The sequence below is a fragment of the Cucurbita maxima genome, unplaced genomic scaffold, assembly GCF_002738345.1.
Source record: "Cucurbita maxima cultivar Rimu unplaced genomic scaffold, Cmax_1.0 Cma_Scf00002, whole genome shotgun sequence".
Classification (NCBI taxonomy): Eukaryota; Viridiplantae; Streptophyta; class Magnoliopsida; order Cucurbitales; family Cucurbitaceae; genus Cucurbita; species Cucurbita maxima.
Genome location: NW_019272018.1, coordinates 6,437,672 through 6,453,599, shown reverse-complemented (window position 1 = coordinate 6,453,599; position 15,928 = coordinate 6,437,672). Strand labels below are relative to the sequence as shown.

The window sequence follows — 15,928 nt, the reverse complement described above, 5'->3', positions numbered from 1 at the left end:
CTCGACAGGGTAGGTTGAGCAAGTGTCTAGACTAGCCACGGAGTTGTAGGTGATGACACACTTAGGCAAAGAGCATAGACTAGCCACGGAGCTTGGTATGATGACACACTTCTGCAAAAAGCATAGACTAGCTACAAAGCTTGGATACGGTCTTTTTATCTCTATATTTCCCATAATAAAATAATTACTTAATACAAAATTGAGATAATTTTGAAGCGTTTCTCGTAAATTTAGGTAAATTAAATTCTTGTAAAATTTATTCAGAAAAAAAATGAATTAATTGGTAATCTATAATTTAATTATATAACTTGATGGCATACTATTTTAATTATTAATTAGTATAATATAAATCTAGCGCAGACATTTTTATAATCATTATATTTTATTAACTAATTGTAAAATTATTATAATGGTTTATTGGAAAGCCAAGAAATGTACAGAAAATTGAATATGAATTTAGATATTTTCTTTATTAAATAAAATAGTTTAATGGATGGAGCTCTTTAATTTTAAATCATGATCATTTTTAATTGATTTTAATTCGAGTATTATGTAATTTAATGATAATTAAGCATGCTAATTTAGGAAATTTTATTAATCGCCATAAGCCCAGCCCATCTCATCCCTACCAGCCCAAACTAAAGCCCAATAATTTATTTGGGCTTTCAGCCCAACTTCTTCAAAAGAGAAAGGGTAGTTTAGTCAAACGATAAGTATCACTCCCCAAAATTCCTAATTTTGACCCCTCCGTACCTCTCTACGATACTGATTCAAGCTTTTCCTTCACGATTCCTACTTCCTGAAATTTCACGGCATTCGAAGTTCTACAGGGAGGCATTTTAATGCCGGCTTCCGCCAATTAATCAAACCCCTCTGGTATTATTGATCGTGAAGTTCTTTTGATTCTGATGCAGAAATTATAATTTTTTACATTCAATTCTGTTCTATTTCATGCCCAATTCCTCAGATGATCAGCTTCTGGGTATGTCTCGCTTAGCTGATTTCTTTTTTTTGGACAGAATTGTAAAGTGGGTTTGGAGTGAGAATGGTGTTGGTGTTAGCTTTGGGGGATTTGCATATACCACATAGAGCCCCTGACCTGCCGGAGAAGTTCAAGTCTATGCTTGTTCCTGGCAAGATTCAGCACATCATCTGCACCGGCAACCTTTGTATCAAAGTATGTTCAAATCTTCTTATTCAATTTTCATCTTTCCTTGGAAATCCTCAATCTGTCCTATCCTAGTCTTGATTTTCCCTTGCATCATTAATCTTACTGATGATTTTAATTACTTTTGGGTCTGATTTCATCATCATCTTTTCCTTAGAAAGTGTCCTGGATAGTTTTATGTGCATTATTTTTTCCTCTTTTGATATACTATTCATTTGTTTCTTATTTGCTGCTCACTATATCATATTTAAGTTTATCCCAAGGATCCATCATCCAAGTAAGTAAAGAGGTCATGCTGGTAACATTCTTTTGTTCCGTTAAATTGCATAAGATTTGGAGAAACTTTCCAGGGACAATGCACTATTCTGTTTTGGTGATTGTAACATCACCAATTGGGTAGTAGTTCAGTGGATTTTGCCCCATATATTGAAATGCTTAGTTAATCAACATATAAGCTCATCCCATTCTTAACTTGAACCAAATTTTCTCCATTATGTTTACTGGGCCTTTGGGTTATTTTAGTTTAAACCAAACTTTTACAACTTGTAATGATGATCTTTGTTCAATATTCCTTGTGACTTAACTCTAAATGTGACGCTTTATGACTGAAGATCTTAGATTTAAGGAAAAGGAAAACTGTGGATTCGAAATCCTTTTCTGGGAAACTTGTTTGCATTAAATATCTCATGATTTAATAGAAAACATCAAGTTCATGTTGTTGGAATGAGCATTAACTTCTGCTTGGATCTCTCTGTTCATCATATATGGGTTCGAACTTTTGGGGCTTTGATCAATATGTTTATCACCAACTTGCATGTAATTTGTTTAATTGATCGTACAAGAAATGGAGCTGCGTTGTTGAATTGGTTTATATCTCCTTGGGAGAAAAATTGATGTGATGGTTCAAAGTTTATTGTTGACATTTACAGGAAGTTCACGACTACTTGAAAACTATTTGTCCTGATTTGCACATTACACGGGGCGAATATGATGAAGAAACGCGTTATCCAGAGACAAAAACTCTGACTATTGGACAATTTAAATTGGGACTGGGCCATGGGCATCAGGTACTGTCTACCATTATAAACTTCAAGAGCCTGAATATTGGAGCTTCTGATTGATTGTCTTTTGTAACCATGAACAGCAAGTTATATTTCATCTGAGCAAACAAAATTTCTGCTCTTCAGTATTTGCTACCAGAAGTCACCACAAGAAAATAAGTGGTGTTATCATGTAGAAATTTAGCATTTATTTGTTGGTGGCTGGCTTTTGTTTGTAGGTTATTCCATGGGGAGACTTAGACTCGCTTGCCATGATGCAGAGGCAGCTAGACGTAGACATCCTTGTCACTGGTCATACCCATCAATTTACAGCTTACAAACATGAGGGAGGTGTCGTGATTAACCCCGGATCTGCAACAGGTGCGTATAGCAGCATCACCTATGATGTCAACCCGAGCTTTGTCCTCATGGACATCGATGGCCTTCGTGTTGTGGTCTACGTTTACGAACTCATCGATGGAGAGGTTAAGGTAGACAAGATTGATTTCAAGAAGACAACCACAACGGGTCATTGAGAAGAAACAAATTGCCTTTACATAAACATCCCGAGTTACTTTCTTTTATGGAGTTGTGATGCATGTTTCTGGAGAAATGTTAGTAATGGCCCGATGGATGTTCTTGTTTTTTTTTTTTTTCCTTCTTTTTTGTTTAAAGAAAATGTAAGCGTAAGCTAATCGACCATCAACATTTGAGATGAAAGTTAGTATATTACCGTTGTGTTTGTTTTGATGAAAGGATCTCAACTCAACTCTTGGATCTAAGATGAGAAAAGGATTCATGAAGAAAACTAAACTGATACTTTATTACCTCCATGCTATCTAACCAACATGTTTCTACAGACAATCTTAATTTACAAAAATGTAACCAACAGGCAAAGAAATAATAATGTCATATGAACTATACATATAAATTCTCAAAAGAACTGATACACATTCAAACATATAGATAAAAAGACAAACATGATAGTGGAATGAAAGAGACAGAAGCATCATGAAAGAACATTGAACGACTGTGCTCCTCGTGCAACCTTAATAAACACATCCTCTAATGTTGTGTCAGCCAGACCCCAAGCAAAGACTGCGAACCTACTCTTTGCATTTTCCACTGCTTGAAACACGTCAGCAATTCGGACTTCGTGTTTCGGCAGTTCGAATTTCTGAGTTCCAGAAATGTGGTAGATCTTACTAGCACCGGGAGATAGATGCTTTACCATATTCTCGACATCGACGTCGTGATTCGCAGATGTAGTCATTGTGAATACGTAAGATCCTCCATATCTACCTTTGAGCTGGAAAAGACAATTCAAGTACGTATCAAGAGTCATGTCAGTAAAGCTAATCAGATAGGTTTGAGGATTTTGGAGGTTTGGGGACATAATTCTAAGTACCTCTTTAGGATTTCCTATGCACTGCAAGCTTCCATCTACGAAGATTCCCAATCGGTCGCAGAGGACTTCTGCCTCCTCCATGGAATGTGCTGATAATAGAGGAAAAATGAGCTTGGTTGATAACATTTTGTGATGATAAATTGAGTTCAATGAGAAGGAGAAGAGAGGTACTGGTAAGAATTATAGCTCGATCTCGCTTTGCGCGCTTCACAACATTCCATAAACTGTTTCTTGAAGCTGGATCAAGCCCAGTGCTTGGCTCGTCCATGTAAACGACCTTGATAGAGTTGCAATGAATTTGGTATTAGGACTAACAAATGAGCTAAGAAGATTATCAGAAGATCAGATGAAAGGAGCTTACTTTGGGGTCTCCAATTAGTGAAATAGCAACACTAAGCCTCCTCTTCATTCCCCCACTGTACTTCCCAGCTTGTTTATCTGCAACTCCTCCATGATACAGATTGACACCCTTCAAAGACTCTTCCACTGCCTGTGGCAATAAGATTGCGTTAGAAAATATGAATTCAAAACTTCGAAAAAGAACAATCATCAATGAACTATTGAGATCCTCTTCGAACTTTCTATGGTCGATCATTTTTAGATAAGGATGCAGTTCTTACTTCAGTTAGTGCGGAGCCTCGTAGATTCTTAAGTCTACCATAGAAGAGTAGGTGCTCTCTTCCTGTGAGTTGTTCCCATAGCAGGCTACATAATTGAAGGAAAAAGATAAGAACTTAAAGGTCTTAAATCTCAAGACAAAATATGCAGGCTGCACGAAACATTGAGCTTACTCATGCTGTGGACATACACCCATGTTGGTATATATCATATCCATATCGTTTCGTATATCCAGACCTTGGACAAACGCCGTGCCAGCACTCGGCTTTGTGAGGCCAATCATCTATATTAATCCAAGCTAATGAGTACGCAAAATGTGTAATGGGAAGAACGTATATGACATGATAATTCTAAGATAAATGAGGTTTCACTTGAAGTTTTCATCTTACCATACTGATAAATGAGGTTTTCCCTGCACCATTTGGACCGAGCATGCCGAAACACTCCCCTCGAGGAACAGCAAGAGATAAACCTTTTACAGCAAACTTCTCAGGATTTCCATCTCTTCCTGGATAGACCTTTTTGAGGTTGTCACACACAATGGCATGACTCGTATCTGGTTCGAGTATTAACTGTTCAACCTTCTCCCTCTACCGAAACAAAGTAGATTTGTTGTTAATGCTACCAACCAACAGTTATTCATTCAAATCAAATCATATATAAGATTTAAGCAATTGATCAATTGCAGACTGCAGCAACCAGATCAGCATGCAAGTCCTTGACCGAATAAGTTTATCAATTGTTGCACAAGAATTGCTGTGTTTACCTCCTGAATGACATCGGGTTGTTCCATCTGAACGAAGACTTTAGAACCTTGCTTTCGCAAACTTGGCAACCGAAACGATGCCGCAGCTTTTTTCCGAAACCTTCTCAAGAAAAATAGAGGACTTTTCCCACCACCAGAGGATGAAATTTGATCTACATAATATGCAACCAAAAATACCAACAACCACTCTACAACCATGATAATCATCACATCTCGCATCCCGTTAAATTCGTCGCTCAAGTTCCCCCATCGCATTCCATCAGTCCCCATAAAGTTTCCATTGAAGGAATACTGTGCAAACTCATATAATCCACGATACAGAGCGAAGCCAGGGTATAACTCCAATACTATGATCCAGGCATCTAAATACAGAAAATGAGTTCATGTTGAGTTCTTAGATAACCATCACAAATAAGACTAAACTTTTATGTGAAATGTTTTCAGCTTACTTGGAAATGATGGGTCTTCAAGGAAAAACTGAAAAAGGAAGCCACCTAAGAGCCCCGTTCCGAACACGAGTATGTAAGCTATGACTGCATGATGTTTAATACAGAAATGAAAAGAGAGGTAAGTAAAGTGTCATTGTAAATTGTAAGGGCCAAGTGGCTATTAGCTATCAGAGAATTAAGGTGTGTATACCTGCAGCAGTCTTTACATTTGTGAACCATGCTGCAGTTAAGAAAGCCAAAGAAATTTGCAAGTTTATGTAGAGGAAATAAAACACAACTTGGATGCTGTAGTCGTTCAATGTGAAAAATTTTAACCCTGCAAGAATATCAAAGGATTAAGCAAACAGAATATCAGCAGTAAAACTCCAAAGAGTAGGGAAGAGCCAGAGATGTTACCTATAACTGAGCCAAATACCACAAAACATAGCATGTAAATGGCAGATATTGTGAGGAAATATGCATAAGAGATCAACCAATAAGGCCCGTCGCCAAGGCCGTGCATTTTCATCATGATTCGCAGCTTCTGTTGCTTCTCGTAAACCAATGATGTCAATACAACCTACATCAACAGTAACATTAAGAAACATAACTAAACCCATTCTCTTAAGGACAAGCATCTCAAACTCAATTCTCGGTTTCGGATAAGGAAATAATCTTACAGGGAAAAGCTGCAGAACGACCCAAGTAAAGAAAAGAGTGCCAAGCAAAGAGGATAGATCGAGCCTGAGCTTGGATCCCGCCTTTGGCATTTCTTTCACGAACTCGAAAGGAATTTCTGTACCTGGTCCTACCAAATTTTTAAGGTAGGCATTGGTTGCCTGCAAAACCACCACTAGAGTTAGTGTTGTTTATCATACATTCTCCTCTAGAGAAATAGAAATAGATGAGAATTATAAACAAGCCTACCAGATTCACGGAGCGTGGAACACGCAGTAATGCCGGAGGAAAATTCCCGGAGTCGTTTTTAAAACTTGAATTATACCAAACGCTCACATTAAAGCTATTTGCATTTGAGTTTAAGAAATCAAAACCTGTGAAAAAGAATAAAACCATGAGTTCTAACATAACAGCCAAAGAAAAAGAAAGCTACTATGTCAACGTTGCAATAGGCAACAAGCTAACCAACCTGCAAGGATTTCATTAACTTTCCCCTCTGAATTGCCTTTATGAAATCCTTTATACATTTCATCATTGACCACAGATGCACTGTTGCGCCACAAATGTAAGCCTTGAGCACATATAACCTCTACATTCAAGCAAGAAAAAAACAAAGAACATTGAATACATAGGACTATACCAAAAACACTACTTTTTCTTCTTTTATAATTAATGGTTGTGTGGATTGATGAGTGTCTCTGATCATGAGTATTATGCACTAGCTTTGGACTCAGCCTTGTTTAATTTCTGTTTTTGCATTACAATCTAACCAACCCATTTGAGGAAAATTGAGAAATCGTAACAGCCTAAGTCCACTGCGAGCAGATATTGTCTGTTTTAGCCCGTTACATATTGCCATCAGCCTCACGGTTTTAAAACGCGTCTACTAGGGAGAGGTTTCCATACCCTTATAAGGAATGCTTCGTCGCCCTCTCCAACCGAGGTGGGATACACAGAAATATATCTAAAATAATGAGAAAAAGTGCTTACCTTGTGGCTTTTCGACCGACAAAACAGGAACAGAAACAGTCCGAGAAGAGTTTCCCGTGCACTGAAGTTGCACATTATACAAAGGAAGGTTTGAAGCAAAAGCTGGCTCCAGAAAATTGTTATTTTCTGTCATCGTGCTAGAGCCCTGGCCATTTAAAAAAACTAAAAGGTTGAACAGTTCAACATAGAAGATACTGAATACACAAACTAAGATCAAAATGATACTATGGGAAGAGAGAGAGATTCAATTACTTACCACCACATTAAAAGCTAGACTATCTGAAACATTGTTGGAATTCAGATTGAATGAATTTGTGAACATGTTTCCAACCAGAACTAGCCAAACAAAGAGACAGATCATAAATATCCATGAAGAACTAGAAAGACATCAATGAATTCAACTGCATATGCAAAGACTGATTATTCATTAGCATACTTTCTCCAAGAGATTGATTAGTTCCAGTGAAAAGTAGAGTTGCAGGACACGTCCCTGTTCGCCTGCACGACTCGTCCGGTAAGTCCATAAATGGATTAAAACTGGTTCTAACAGTGCGAAACTCGGGAGCTGGCATTTGCAACAAAGGAGGCCATTCAGGTGGGCTTTCAATTGGGCAACTGGCAGCTTGTTCCAAAGTTGAATATTGAACTCCACAAACTTCTTCACAGGTACCATCTGCATTAGTATCAATGCATACACAACCACATCTGTATTTGGGCTTGTCCAATTCATTGTCGATTAATGATTGAATGAGTACAAGTAACAAACACAGGAGAAACGGGAACAAAATGAGCCGAACATTCGTCATCATATTACGTTTCTGAGGAGGGAAAAAAGGGAAACTCACAATCAGATATATGCAAACAAACAACCAAAAATCAGCACAAAACATAAGAGTTACTTTACTAAGCCCCATCTTATAAAAACTGAAGCTTGTTAATGCCATAGAAATCAACAAACAAATTCAAACTAAAACAAATAAAGAACAACAAAACGAAAACCCACACCATAGAATCCAAGTTGTATGGATTTGACAACGAAATCGAAAGCATAACTGAGAGAAAGAGATATTAGAAAGACCTGATAAGTCAAGTTCTTCCTGAGCAGAGCATTGGCTTGAGTCCAGAAACTGGCGGGACCAACAGAATGATCCGCCATTTTTTACCCCAAAGAAGCAAAGAGCTTCAGCAACCAGAATCCTGAAGGCCCTTCCTTGTCTTTCCAACAATCAACCGAAGTTCCAACTTCCCAAACGAACAAAACTAAGAACAACTAAGAACTTGTTCTTTTCGTTTGAGTTTCTTAAAATTGTTAGTCCTATCTCTGCTAGCTCCTCTGTTTCGCTAGCAGAAATGAATTTATATGCCATTTTGTGGTCAAAGCTACATGTAGAATTACAACATCACCCCTACTTTTGGCATAAATTTCGAAAATGGTATTAACCCGGCGGCCAAGCTTTGTCTCACTCTACCGAAACTACCCTTAGCGAGATTGCGAAAATGTCCCTGACGCGTCTTTGAAATACCTCAATCCCTCCTCCTTGGGGAATAAATGTATATGTCATCTTAGATTAATAATTAAATTAATGTTTGGTCAAACGTAGTATATACAAATATATATATAGAGTATTGAACCTTCCACTTGAAGCGCCTTCAATATTTTAATTATTTTAAAATAATTAGTTTATTGACGATGATTAGTCATATATAAATATTTAATTCTAATCGAAGAAGATTTTATTTCATCTTCAAATAATCAACCTTATTTGGTTACTTTTTAATATTTAAATTATATATTTTTAAAAAGACGAGGTAAATTGACAAGGGACATTAATTGGATGGAAATTTGGGCAAAATTTAAATTTTATTACTTTATATTATAATATTAAGGGTTATTTTGGAATAATAGGATGAAATAAGATTTGATATAATTTCAATATTTATAATAAAAAATGGAAAATGGTGATATTTATTTAAAAATTAATAAAAAAAAATCTGCCTCAAATAAAATAAGGCAGCGGTATGAGACGGTAGTATTAGGAGGTTGGACCGATTCCGATTTCCGACCGAAATAATTGGTGTAATTGAAAAATAAAATAAAATAATATTTGTTTGAAATAAAATTAAGGAGCTTAGTTCATAAGAATTAGACGTGGATTATTAGTTTATTATGTCAATAATCAGACCGTTTACTTTAAATGATACCAATTTTAGCAATATAAATGGTGGATCTGGCCAAATACGTAATCCCTATTTATTTTTTTATTTTTTATATTTTGAGATACCTTCTTTTATTATATTTAATTATAAGAATAAAACAAAAAAAATTATTCTTTTTTCTTATGAGTATAGAAAAATAATATTATATAAAATTATGATCGTAGAAATTTGAAAGGGTGAGATATTAGATGTAAAAATCTCTTTCTAATAAACGCATTTTAAAATGAAAAGTTATAAAAAGGAGAGAAATAATTATGTTAATTCAATTAGGGTTGGCGGGTATTCATCAAGAAATTAAAAAATAAATAAAAGAAAAATGATTTTTTGTTCCACAAGATACCGTTTCCCGCCTCAAGTGCCGTTGACATTAAGGGCGGAAGGAATCCCGAACGTGTCCCCACATGTGACATATTTCTTCGTCAAATTACTTAATTACCCTTCCCGATTTCCCATCCACACCCCTTCTTTTGCCTCTATTGACTTCACCCTCAACAATTCCATTCTACCCAAACTGGCATTTTGAAAATATATAAATACAAGGTACCCCTTCTTTTTTCTTATTTTATATCTTATAAAAAGCTTATTCAGAAATATATATTTTTTTTTGTTTTTAAAAGAAAATATTCTTTTACTAATTTTCTTTTTATATACTTTAATTGGAGACCGTGAAAGGGCAAAAATGGAATCGAGTAATAACGGAAGCTTCATCTGAATTCTGTGGTTTATTTTATCGAGGAAATTCTTCTTCCCAGGTCAGAATTTGAAAAATCCACACGTCGCCGTTTCGTGTGAAGACGAGCAAGAAAAAAAAAAGAAAAAAAAAAGAAAAAAGAAAAATGGCAGATATGGTAAATCCCGCGAATCTCAACACCAATTCCCAAGCCCATTCATCTCCTTCGTCAACCCCTATATATAATCCACGGCCTGTACTACTAAAAAACGAGCCAATTCATAACTGAATTTCAGCGACTTCCTTCATTTCACACTTATTCAACGAATCAGAGCGAGTTAGAACAAAGGAGCGACACCAAAATTTGCAATACACATGGAATTAAGAAGCGGATTTCCGCTTCTTCTTCAGCAATACCAGGCGCTGTTCAAGAAGAATCTCTTGCTTTCATGGCGGAGCAAGAGGGCTACTTTTCTCCAGCTATTTTCCTCTCTCTTTTTCATTTTCCTCATTTTTTGTATTCAGAAAGCTATTGAGGCTCGCTTCAGCTCTTCAACTGCCTTGAATGATGTTCGCAATCCGGAACTTCTGGCTAACCCTCCGATTCCGCCTTGCGAGGATAAGTACTACATAAAGCTTCCTTGTTATGATTTCGTGTTTAGCGGCAGCTCCAGCCCCAAGGTTCGCAGCATTGTCGGCGCTATTATGGCCAATAATCCCGGCCGACCGATTCCTCCGGATAAGGTGTGTTCTTCGAAATTCCGAGTTCTTATAATCTCTCTTTACTAAGCCTACTCTTATCAATGCTCAATTTGATTTGTAGTCGTCAGTTTTCTTTGGGGATCTTCGTTTTGACGAATGACGACGTTGCGTAGTTTGGACGCAAAGGGATTATTCAAAAACTGGGGTTTTCGTAGACAAACATAATACCCTGATTATAAACCTTATAAAAGCTAAGAAGATTTACTGTTTTTCTCATGATGCCCTGCTTCCTTCTCTGGACTAGAATTCTCTTAACAAATTGTCAGGTGTTTTGTTAGAACTATGAGTTAGAAGAGGATCTTTAATCTTATTTTCAAAACTATATATTTATTTGATGTAGTAGAGAATCAACAATAAAGGAACTTCCAAACTCAATGTCATAAGGGTTTTTCTAGTAATGGGAATGCATCTGAAAATCGTTATACTACCAGCAGCAAAAGATGGTGAAATTGTCTGAATGGATTTAGATTATTGTTTCTTTTGATCAAATATTCAGATGTTCTGTACTTTTTTAAAAAAAATTACAATTATGTACTTTTTTTTTCCTCATCAAATGGGAATCCTCACAAAGTAAACTAGAAAAGTGCATTCTGTGATTTTTTATACATGGCCAAATGACAGGTACGATCATTTGGTACACCTGCTGAAGTAGATCGATGGCTTTTAAACAACCCTATGACTTGCCCTGGTGCCTTGCATTTCACTGAAAGAAATGGAACTGTGATTAGTTATGGTATACAAACTAATTCTACCGCTGTGGCAAGGAGAGGACACTATGAAGACCCCACGTTTAAATTTCAAATTCCGCTCCAGATAGCTGCCGAGCGTGAAATTGCTCGATCTTTGATTGGGGGTAATAAGCGCAAATCAATGCTTGATTTAACAAATTTGTGAAGTTTTTACTTCTTAAGAACAGTAATCTGACCAACATTTCTCTGTGGAATGTTTGTTGCTATTCAGTTCCCAACTTTAGCTGGGTTATCAACTTCATGGAATTTGCACACCCTCCAGTGGACAATTTCTCTGCAGTGAATACTGTTGGACCAACATTTTTCCTAGCCATTGCTATGTTTGGCTTTGTACTTCAAATTAGTTCCTTGATCACAGAAAAAGAGCTCAAACTTCGCCAGGTCTATGTTTTGGAATATTTAATATCATTTACCATATTCTTAGTTGTCTCCTTGTCTCTAACAAAACATTCCCTTCTCAACTTCTATGCAGGCAATGACAATGATGGGTCTGTATGATACTGCATATTGGCTGTCGTGGCTCACATGGGAAGGAATTACCACGCTCATTGCATCTCTTTTAACTGTTCTGTTTGGAATGATGTTTCAGTTTGATTTTTTTTCTAAAAACAACTTTGCGATCGTGTTTCTCGTCTTTTTCCTCTTCCAACTCAATATGGTATGGAAGTTTCTGCATCAGTCCTCTCTCCTTCAATTCATTCATCTTTTTCTAATCTTACCTCTTCTCCCAACACTACCAACCACCAAAATTAATCATTCAAACCCTCTTCCATTAATTTTTATGTTAGGTTGGATTTGCTTTTATGCTATCGGCCTTTATAAGCAAGTCGTCTTCATCCACTACGGTTGGCTTCTCCATCTTTATTGTTGGATTTCTCACTCAGGTAATGATGCGTTTGCGTAAGCTCTATGTAAATACTAAATAACTTCAGTAATTCACAATGATGGATCATACTTTTCCATACAGCTTGTCACAGCATTTGGATTTCCTTATTCAAACGACTTCTCAAAATTTTTTCAAGTCATCTGGTCCTTGTTCCCGCCTAACCTTCTTGCAAAAGCTCTTTCTCTGCTCTCTGATGCCACTTCCACCCCAGGAGATTCAGGAATCAGCTGGAGTAGACGCACAGAGTGTGCCCCAAATGATACCGAGTGTGTCATAACTATAGTATGTTATCAATTAAATGCTTAATCAATTGACTATAGTCCATTTGCTAGACATAACAAGACCTTGACTTTGACCATCTTTTTTGAATTTCTGATTCTGACAGAATGATATTTATTTATGGCTTGTGGGAACATTCTTCTTATGGGTTTTCTTGGCCATCTACCTCGACAACATCATCCCAAATGCCGCTGGTGTGAGAAAGTCAGTCTTTTACTTTTTGAGGCCAGGATATTGGACAGGGAAAGGAGGAAGTAAAGTTGAAGGTATTCAAATTTGGAAATTACATGTTTGCTACTCATGTCTTTCTCCTGGAGCTCAAACTGATCCTAACTAGGAAATCTGTTTTCTTTTGGGTAGAGGGTGGAATCTGCAGTTGCTTTGGTTCACTTCCAATATTGGAACCGATAACTCCAGATGATGAAGATGTCCTTGAAGAGGAAAACACAGTGAAACGACAACTTTCAGAAGGAATAGTGGATTCAAATGTTGCGGTTCAAATACGTGGCCTTGCAAAGACATATCCTGGAGCTTGGAAGGGCAACTCATTTTGCTGCTGTAAATGCAAGAAAACTCCTCCTTACCATGCTGTCAGGGTAAATAACTCTTTCCACTTTTTGGTTGAGGTTGGCAGACTAAACAGGAAGCATAACTTTCTGGACATACAAAAGCATCTTATAATTTGTTGGCAGATGCATTGATATTCTTTTTCTTCTGGTTTGAAGTTTTGGCTGCCAAATGACTTATACAACGTGGTTATAGTAACAAATATAAATTTCTATCTCTCATATGCATCAGCAAATTAATATGAAACCTATAAATGGCCCGTTGGAATGGCGCAATAATATAATACTGAAATAAAATTCAGGGCTTATGGGTGAACTTTGCTAAGGATCAACTATTTTGTCTTCTTGGACCAAATGGTGCTGGGAAAACCACAGCAATCAATTGTTTGACTGGGATTACACCGGTGACTGGTGGAGATGGTAATGTGATCTCAAATTCTATTTATTGGACATAATACCACTGGATTGAAGGGAACTATTTATTGAGCCATATATTTACTTAACAGCATCAATATATGGATATTCTGTTCGTGACTCTGTTGGCATGGCAAACATTCGGAGAATTATTGGTGTTTGTCCACAGGTACATCTTACAGAACTTCTTGATGCTTTCCTACAAGTCCTGTCTCTGAACAAATTCATGTTTGTTTGATTTCTGTGTATGTCGCAGTTTGATATACTGTGGGATGTCTTGTCTGGGCAAGAACACCTCCATCTTTTTGCTACAATAAAAGGCCTTCCACCATCTTCTATAAAATCGGTAAGTAATTTCCTAAACACCTCCATCTTTTGTGCTTTAGTATTCTCACCTAACGATGTGCATTTAATGAAATAGATTGCTGAGAAGTCGTTGGAAGAAGTAAGACTCACTCAGTCTGCAAAGACAAGAGCTGGGAGTTACAGTGGGGGAATGAAACGTCGATTAAGTGTTGCCATAGCTCTTATTGGTGATCCGAAGTTAGTCATCTTAGATGAACCGGTATGCACAATTTAATTGTAACCCATAAGATAAGTGAGATGTTTACAGGAACTCAAAATCTTTTAACTTTAATGCAGACAACTGGAATGGATCCAATAACAAGGAGGCACGTATGGGATATCATTGAGGGTGCAAAGAGAGGACGTGCCATTCTTTTGACAACACATTCTATGGAAGAGGCTGACATCTTAAGTGACCGCATTGGAATCATGGCAAAGGGAAGGCTCCGTTGCATTGGAACCTCAATCAGGTTGAAGTCGAGATTTGGTGCTGGCTTTGTCGCGAATGTTAGTTTTGCCAATGGCAACGGCGGACAGACTCCTAATAGTAATGGGGTGTTGACTACCCCAATTGGCCATGAAGAAATTAAGCACTTCTTCAAATCTGTATGTTCACTGACCTTAAATTTCCTTATATCACGTATGTACGTTTAGTTCCTAACTAAAATCCTGCCATGATGATAGCGCTTGGATATTCTACCCAAGGAAGAGCACAAATCTTTTCTAACTTACATCATTCCTCATGACAGAGAAAAGCTTCTGACGGTAATCTTTTAATTTGTTGTGCGGATTTGATGTATTAAGCTTGTTACCCTGTTTAAATCACATTCCTTAACAATCTACGATGGTGGAGCAGAGGTTCTTTGATGAACTTGAAGAGAGAAAGGGAGAGCTTGGAATATCTGATATCCAACTCAGTCTTACTACCCTTGAAGAAGTATTCTTGAACATTGCAAAACAGGCAGAGTTGGAAAGTGCTGCAGCTGATGGAACTATGATATCTCTGACTCTAACAACATCTGGCCACACTGTTGAGGTATAAAACCCATCATTAAGCTTTTAAGGAACATTATTTTCAACTGTCTTTTCCAATGGGATGATTATATGAAAGCTGCCTCATTTTTCCCTGACGGCATTCAAAAAACTTTGACATTATAGATACCAGTAGGATCAAGATTTGTGGGAATTCCAGGGACAGAGACAGCAGAGAACCCAAGCGGGATAATGGTAGAAGTTTACTGGGAACAAGATGACTCAGGTACTCTTTGCATATCTGGTCACTCCGAAGAAATGCCAGTGCCCCCTAACGTGCAGCCGTTAGCTTCCCTAAGATCCCTCTCTTTGAGATCAGCTTCACAGAGACGTCGTTTTGGAGAGAGAGGCCCAGTCCATGGCATTGTTTATGACCCTGAACAAGCAGCTGCTTATAATTCTCGTTGAGTCTAAATCTACCGCCCTTTCTCATGCTTCTACTATTTGCATTGTATATTTTTAATTTTATATCATTATCGTATATAATGTTTAAATTTAGTGTAGAGTTTTTTGAGCTTGATTCGTTGGAGCTGTAATGTTATACTTCCTTGCCTATTTTCATGGTAATTTATTGTATGAATAAAATATAGGTACTATCCACGGTATTCTATTGATACATATTTTTTTTCTTGTACCTATTGAACATGTGGACTTCTTTCTGCGGTCGTAGAAAATGTCTTCAAATCTCTCTTCAAGATGCTCGTTTTTTTAGCACTTTAAGGTCGTGCGGTTCTTTGGTGACCTCTTTCTTTGTTAGCATTTTTGTATCCACTTTTGGTAGGCAACTTAGAGTTGCTCCGACTTTTAATTGTGTTTTAATTGTGTAGAGTGTTTCTTCTGCACTCCTCATCATGATGCCTCCCATTTTCTTAGCATGTCTTCTTGGCTGGGTAGTAAAATTTCAAATTGTAC

At 37.1% G+C, this 15,928-nt stretch overlaps 3 protein-coding genes across 3 annotated transcripts; 2 read left to right on the top strand and 1 right to left on the bottom strand.

Annotated features, from left to right (window-relative positions):
- The first annotated feature begins 738 nt into the window (after window positions 1-738).
- On the top strand, window positions 739-2,955 carry LOC111471518 (vacuolar protein sorting-associated protein 29-like). Its single transcript, XM_023117231.1, has 4 exons — window positions 739-876; window positions 1,020-1,177; window positions 2,098-2,235; window positions 2,448-2,955. The coding sequence occupies exons 2-4, from the start codon at window positions 1,046-1,048 to the stop codon at window positions 2,742-2,744; spliced, it is 567 nt and encodes a 188-aa protein (XP_022972999.1). The 5' UTR covers window positions 739-876; window positions 1,020-1,045; the 3' UTR covers window positions 2,745-2,955.
- On the bottom strand, window positions 2,866-8,413 carry LOC111470862 (ABC transporter A family member 7-like). The gene is made up of 18 exons (XM_023116518.1): window positions 8,175-8,413; window positions 7,533-7,914; window positions 7,353-7,432; window positions 7,097-7,241; window positions 6,576-6,695; window positions 6,356-6,480; window positions 6,109-6,267; window positions 5,846-6,008; window positions 5,640-5,765; window positions 5,450-5,533; window positions 5,001-5,362; window positions 4,624-4,824; window positions 4,408-4,517; window positions 4,237-4,321; window positions 3,978-4,106; window positions 3,788-3,893; window positions 3,617-3,705; window positions 2,866-3,517 (listed from the first exon to the last, which is right to left on the bottom strand). The coding sequence occupies exons 1-18, from the start codon at window positions 8,250-8,252 to the stop codon at window positions 3,218-3,220; spliced, it is 2,844 nt and encodes a 947-aa protein (XP_022972286.1). The 5' UTR covers window positions 8,253-8,413; the 3' UTR covers window positions 2,866-3,217.
- A 1,835-nt stretch (window positions 8,414-10,248) lies between these two features.
- On the top strand, window positions 10,249-15,630 carry LOC111470844 (ABC transporter A family member 2). The gene is made up of 16 exons (XM_023116496.1): window positions 10,249-10,727; window positions 11,367-11,598; window positions 11,706-11,875; window positions 11,967-12,152; window positions 12,283-12,378; window positions 12,462-12,662; window positions 12,766-12,925; window positions 13,020-13,255; window positions 13,528-13,645; window positions 13,732-13,808; window positions 13,896-13,985; window positions 14,061-14,204; window positions 14,282-14,590; window positions 14,669-14,749; window positions 14,841-15,020; window positions 15,143-15,630. The coding sequence occupies exons 1-16, from the start codon at window positions 10,359-10,361 to the stop codon at window positions 15,422-15,424; spliced, it is 2,931 nt and encodes a 976-aa protein (XP_022972264.1). The 5' UTR covers window positions 10,249-10,358; the 3' UTR covers window positions 15,425-15,630.
- The last annotated feature ends 298 nt before the right edge of the window (window positions 15,631-15,928 follow it).

Excerpts from the sequence above, each read along its gene's own strand:
- LOC111471518 (XM_023117231.1), top strand. The coding sequence starts at position 1,046 with ATGGTGTTGGTGTTAGCTTTGGGGGATTTGCATATACCACATAGAGCC. Across the intron at positions 1,178-2,097 it reads CCGGCAACCTTTGTATCAAA|GAAGTTCACGACTACTTGAA; the intron begins GTATGTTCAAAT and ends TGACATTTACAG. Across the intron at positions 2,236-2,447 it reads GACTGGGCCATGGGCATCAG|GTTATTCCATGGGGAGACTT; the intron begins GTACTGTCTACC and ends TTTTGTTTGTAG.
- LOC111470862 (XM_023116518.1), bottom strand. The coding sequence starts at position 8,252 with ATGGCGGATCATTCTGTTGGTCCCGCCAGTTTCTGGACTCAAGCCAAT. Across the intron at positions 6,696-7,096 it reads GTCGGTCGAAAAGCCACAAG|AGGTTATATGTGCTCAAGGC; the intron begins GTAAGCACTTTT and ends GCTTGAATGTAG. Across the intron at positions 4,825-5,000 it reads AACCCGATGTCATTCAGGAG|AGGGAGAAGGTTGAACAGTT; the intron begins GTAAACACAGCA and ends TTGTTTCGGTAG.
- LOC111470844 (XM_023116496.1), top strand. The coding sequence starts at position 10,359 with ATGGAATTAAGAAGCGGATTTCCGCTTCTTCTTCAGCAATACCAGGCG. Across the intron at positions 11,876-11,966 it reads AAGAGCTCAAACTTCGCCAG|GCAATGACAATGATGGGTCT; the intron begins GTCTATGTTTTG and ends ACTTCTATGCAG. Across the intron at positions 12,379-12,461 it reads TTGTTGGATTTCTCACTCAG|CTTGTCACAGCATTTGGATT; the intron begins GTAATGATGCGT and ends TTTTCCATACAG.